We start from the raw sequence: 6,117 nt of genomic DNA, 5'->3' as shown, positions 1-6,117 counted from the left end.
ATAATGGTTCGGTTCATTATGTGCGAGGCATGCGCGTAGCACGCAGGCATCTCCCATTTAGAAAAGTGACATGCATGTGTGAGGATAAAGGTTCTTTAATGATCTCATACACAGGGTTCAACATAGTTGCGTGACATAATGGACACTCAAAAAGTTTAACAGCGTGGTGTCGTGAGGTTTTTGGCAACTGAAAGTGTTTCTTAAAAAGAAATTAGTCGCCGTATGGTTGCTGTGGACGTTGAACATTGCATTTCATTGGCCACTGTTATGAGTTGGAGCGAACGGTTTAAAGAAGGACGTGAAAGTTGCAAAAGACGATCGAAGAGCTGGCCAAAGCCACCGTGCAATCACCCCCAACACAATTGCAAAGATTGATGAGCTGATAAGACAATAACGGAGGGTAAGCATCGATGAACTGGCAGAGCGTGTGAACATCAGTCACGGTTCGGTTCACACCGTGATTCATTATCATCTCGGTTATCGGCTCTTGTGTGCGCAATGGTTGTCCAAGATTTTAAACCACCGCCAGAAGACGGAGAGGTTTGGCGCTGCCTTGACTCATCTGATCCAGTATCACAATGAGGGTGACGACTTGTTGTCTGCAATCGAATCATGGTGCCGCTGCTACGAGCCTGAAACACAACGGCAATGGTTACAGTGCAAACATTCGAATTCACCAACCCCAAAGAAAGCAAAGGCCATCATTTCCGCTGGAAGGTATTGTTGACTTTTTCTTTTTCGATCGTCAGGGGCCATTACTGATCGAATTTGCTAAACCTGGAGAAACTATCAATCGTTTCCCATATTGTTAAACGTCGGATCGGCTGCGTGTCGCAATCAAGAACAAACGACGTGGGAAATTTAAGAATGGCGTCATCTTGCTCCACGACAATGCCCGTCCCCACATCGCTGATGTGGTTAGCACAAAACTGGCAAAGTTGAAGTGGCAAACGCTGCAGTATCCGCCATACAACACAGACCTTTCGCCTTGCGATTCGCACATTTTGGGGTAATTGAAGAACAGCTCCAAAGGACCAGATTCGTGTCGGCCGATGACGTGAAAGAGTCAGTTACAGACTTTTTGAAGCAGCAACCCAAGGGGTTTTATGAGACGGGAATCACGCGACGCATTAGTCAGTGGGACAAATGTCTAAATTCTCGTGGAGACGACTTTTAAATAGAGTACCCCGTTTGTCATATATTCACACTGGCTCATTTCATATGACTCGCCCTCGTATATTTTGCAGAACGGCTTTTTACAGGTGTTCTCCGTTGCGACTATAACTTCGTTGCAATTACAATACACGACCGGTGACAGCTCCTGCTGCACAATACATTGGAACAAAGGACATTGTTATTGAGATTTTTCTCTGGCCGTTGCATATGTACAATGATGCAAACAAGGTTCTTGAATGACAGTCTCACTAAAATATTTGTCCTCGACTTGTTCATTTCACGGCCTTTACATGTTTCATATCAGCGGCATGCACTGCTTTGTTGGTTTCGAACTGATATAGTTCTAAAGTTCGTGCGATCTTTTCTTTACTTATTAAATCAACAAAAAAAAACATTGAAGCATTGATATCACTTATTTCGAGCGCAATTTTTGGGACACACAAGTATATTCTTTCATGAAGAAATGCATATTTTACTTGTGTTGACTGTGCGTAGCGCTCAAGAATTCATTTGCAGCATCTTTGGCAATGGCGATGCAGTTATTGTCCCTTTATTTGATCCCCCGACAACTTCTATGAGTAGGAGGCCGAGCTGCGACGTAAGTCCCCTCCCCCCCTCCTCCCCCTCCCTCCCCCGAACGAAATTTCTGGCTATACGCCACTGTGACCTACATTCAGTGGCACATGCCGACTCGATCGCACATACCGACTTCCTGAGTTGCCTAACTGGGCACATAGATGGTGGCCTAAGTTGTATAATCGAGCACGACAGCTGTCATCATGACCAGAAAAGAGGGGGGAAGAGACACAGAAAGCCTCGCCTTAAAACACGCACCGTGGTGTATAAGCCCAGCGGGCGTTGCACTGCATGAGTTCGAGCTTGCCTGTCGGTTCGATCCGGGCCGTATTTCCTATCCTCTCCCTTCTCTAGTTGCGTTCTGCACGGTGTGGAGAGGGAGAGACAGCGACGATCGTGTGCATGCCACATTGGCAGCTGATCCAATCAAGTCTCTGGCGTGCAGAGGGTCTGTCGGGAGGTGGTTTGGGAGGAGAAATGTAAGTGTCAGAAGTCGAGCTCCCGACACTTCGTGAGCATTTTGGGTGTAGAAGCGGAGCTCTGCACCTTCGGCATTGCCAAAATCCCATTTTTAACTTTAAATAAGTGCCAGTAAATAGTCTGTGTATCCTGGGACCCGTATGCAGGTATGAAACATAATCGCTCTTCAAGGTGCTGTTTGTAGTCGACAGGTATGTTACGAACGTGAAAAAAAAAAAACAGTTCTTGTTTAATTTAGATACCACGGTTAGATGCCAAGAGGTTCAAATCTACGTACGTGGACGAAGGAACCATCTCCACCTGCTTACTGTGGTAAAAACCGCATTCTCTTGCCTAAATACAGAGGTGAAGATGGAACTACGTGTAGTACATTGCCAAGACGCTGCTGCCTGCTGGAGTTTCACGCGATCTCGAAGAATTCTCAACGCACTTCAAGGTTGCTTTCCGCTGTCTGTGAAAACACAGGGGTCCAGATCGCTTTAGTGCCAAATTCCTGGAAAGCGGATGACAAGAGTACGAGTAAAGCACTTCTGTACAGTTCCACATGCCCCGGAATTCATATCCAGAACGAATAGCTAGAGTAATTGCTCCCGAGTTAATTACGAAAAAAAGAAAGTTGAAGGCATTGTGGCAATATGTTGTATAAGGCGTCTTATGAGGATACGAAGCCTCGCTGTTTTTTAAGTTTATATAGCGTCTACACATGGACGTCCCATCTCGAGTGACAAGAAGCAACGAGGGCGGCGACACCAGGCCAGCACTAAGGTTTCGGCCCCAAGTAAGCTGACCACGTTGGTTTGAGCAGGAAGCAAAGGGATGAAGAAACGTTAGTCATATGACACAACAGAAATAGAAACTAATGACGTTCCTGAAACACTTGAAACGCAGTACGTCATAGCCACAATGATATAAGACGCTCGAGAGGACACTGTTAGCGTCAATGATGAGCACGCTTTTCTAGTGAAGCCTGTCGCTCGATTCTATGCAACTCTTATTATCCACCGTCCACGGCTGGCTGGTTCCATTAATGAAGTGGACGGAGCGTCACTCTGGCCACTGACGACGCCCGAGAAAGCGACAGCATCGGAAAAAAGGCATCGCTGCCAAAAACGCGGCCCATAACACACGATGAAAGATAATTGAAACGACAATAAATTCATCGCATACCATTTCACGAACACTTCGTTCACGCATAGGTTCCAACATGCCCGTTCGATCGGTTCGTTATATATATATATATATATATATATATATATATATATATATATATATATATATATATATATATATATATATATAAAGATCTGTCAACTTCGGCACTCTCGTGTCGCAGCGTGTCAGCGTGCGTCCGTCTGAAATTGTGTTCGAACGTAGGCATAGCTTGTCAAAGGTGAACGCAAAGATGAACATTGCCTGACACCAACGCTCCGACTTGTGTGGTGCACAAGTATAAACGTTTCACGACATTCGACGTTGCGTGTAGGACGAAAATTATGTCAGTCGTGCACATCGCATTTGGCTGCGTAGCATTTAGTTAAACGCTTCACGAAAGGTTTGCTTCACGTAAAGGCCAGCGCGCGCGTTATATTTGCACAATTATTGTCCTCGCAGTTTGACTGCAGCCGCACAGTCGTTTTAAAGCTCACCTAACCGGCGCGTGGCGATGAAATATTCGCCTTCGATCCCCGAGCAACCAATAATATCGGCGGTCATCGCTTCTACGTTGTGCTGCGTTCGGTAATCTTTCGTTTGGGTGCGTACCGTCGCATCGATCTCCTTCGTGCATGAATGAAACGTATACTGAAATAAAAAAGAAAACAGTCCGTAGTTGGTGTTCAATCGTCTGGCACAGCACAGCTAGTCGAGTGTTTCGCTGTAAAGGCCGCCTCTTTTCATTACGCGTTTGTTCCGATCGGACACATTCAATTCGCCGTAAGCACATGTGGTTACACCGGAGCAAGCGGACAAAGGCTTTCGGAAAAACTTTGCGCATATTAAGCCACGTTCCGCACTTTGTTTCGTGCCCGTCTGGAAGCATCAACCTGCAAAGGCGTGAGCGCAAGGCGCGGAATAACGAGTGAGCCAGTGTGTTCAGAAAAGATAGCGCACGCGCCGCGATATAACGCGCTCCCCCCCCCCCCCCCCCCCTTCGCGCCCTTCACGTCTCCGTATAACCTTCACATCTTCTTACCAACGTTGCGCAGCTTTCATATCTTTCGCGCCAAAAGGCGATGAGGCGCGGTGGGGGTGCGCGCGCGCGCGCGCGCGCTAGTGACGTCACGCATCGCAGAGATGGGCGGCCGCGCAGTAGTAGCAGACGACTCCGCCGTCGCAGCGTTCGCGCAGCCGGGGTCCACTGCGGCGCTAATCGAAAGTAGTGTCGCCAGATGTCGCCACAGCCCTCTTCTAAAAAGATATAGAAAACGGAACATCGAGCGCCAGGGCAGAAAAGAGAGAGGGGCGGGACCTGCCCCCGCGATCTTTTCGTTTTACTCGCGATCTGCGCGCACCTCTTTAGGGAGCCCCGAGAAGTAAGAGAGAGAGAGTCGGTTTTTCCCTAAACACGTCGCGCGGGAGTCCATTTCGGCCCGCCGCAAGTGGCTCTCTGCAGCCGATTCCTTCTTGCCGTCACGAGCCCCACTGCTCGGCGGCGCCGGACCGAGAGACAGTCCGTGGAGCGGAACGGCCTGCTGATCGACCAGCGTTGCTGCGTGCGCGTGTTCTCCGCCGAGCGATGCGGTTATAGCGGATCGGCAGGACCCGCCGCTCCGAGCACGAGCTTCTCTCCCGAAGGTGGAGCGCTTCTGCCGTCGCCGCAGGACCTCTGCAATCCGCGCTCCTCTTCTATTATTCGGCAACTCCGACGGCCCGCCCCGCCGTCTCCGTTCGCGGGCTCATGGAGGCATCGGCCGGTGTCGGTGGAGCGGCGGCGGTGGACGGCGTGTCGTCCGTGTCCAAGCGCGAGTACTTTCTGGACCTGTTCTGGCGCCACAAGCACACCACGATCACGCTGTGCTTCGTGTTCTGGAGCTTCGGCATGTGCGTCGCCTTCCTGGGACCGACGCTGTTGGATTTGGGTTGCAAGACCCAGACCGTGTTCTCGACCATGTCCTGGGTGTTCTTCAGCCAGTCGCTGTTCATCCTGCTCGGCGCGGCTGCAGGCGGTGTCCTCGTGGAAAGGTCAGTGCGTTAGTCACCGCTCAGAGCTCTGGTCCTTCGCGCAAGCGCCACTTGTCGAACCGCCTTGACGCGCGAGCGTGTCTGCCGTTGACGTCTAGGCGTCCCCGTCATGCAAACCAGCTATCTGTTCGATCTTACTATTTCCCGTTGGTGCAAAGCTGCATGAGCCACTGGGTTTTTTTCAACGAAAAGGATCCACATTAGACGCTATAGAAGGAACTTACGCAGAAAGTTACTTTCCTACCGCTTCTTTGGCAATTCAAAAAGTCAGCGTCCCATCCATCCCGTTCCATGAGGATTGGTCAGGGGGGAGAGGGGGAATTATTGGAACGTCTGCAAAAGTTGTTAGAAATGGCCGTTTTTTTTCTTTTTTGTTTGTTTCCTGCTATTTTTGTTTTCTGTGCATTTCGCGATCTGGGTGACTCGTGTTCGTGTTGGCACGTGATATCTCAAGTCTCCGGTAAGCACGCTCACGCCCGGCAGCGCATGTCAGGTGACGACATTGCGCGTAGTGAGAAACTGCTTTCGGGCTTGGCATATGCATTCGACGCCGCACGAACATAGCATATATATATATATATATATATATATATATATATATATATATATATATATATATATATATATATACGAGAGGCAGCAACCGTAATTTCATTCGGTCGCCTCTGTCAGCAGCTTGATGTCGGTGCTGCACTACGAGACTAC

General features: G+C 49.2%; 1 protein-coding gene across 1 annotated transcript in view; it reads left to right on the top strand.

The window, feature by feature from the left end:
* The first annotated feature begins 4,640 nt into the window (after positions 1-4,640).
* LOC126527822 (major facilitator superfamily domain-containing protein 4A-like) overlaps positions 4,641-6,117 on the top strand; it is a 393,450-nt gene continuing 391,973 nt past the window's right edge. Inside the window, exon 1 of the mRNA XM_050175674.3 lies at positions 4,641-5,412. Within this exon, the coding sequence (XP_050031631.1) occupies positions 5,129-5,412 (284 nt within the window). The 5' untranslated portion in view covers positions 4,641-5,128. The remainder of the gene's footprint in view (positions 5,413-6,117) is intronic.

This window comes from Dermacentor andersoni, chromosome 9 (genome assembly GCF_023375885.2).
Source record: "Dermacentor andersoni chromosome 9, qqDerAnde1_hic_scaffold, whole genome shotgun sequence".
In the NCBI taxonomy this organism is placed as follows: Eukaryota; Metazoa; Arthropoda; class Arachnida; order Ixodida; family Ixodidae; genus Dermacentor; species Dermacentor andersoni.
Note: the sequence above shows the minus strand (reverse complement) of the source record. Positions and strands in the feature narration are given on the sequence as shown.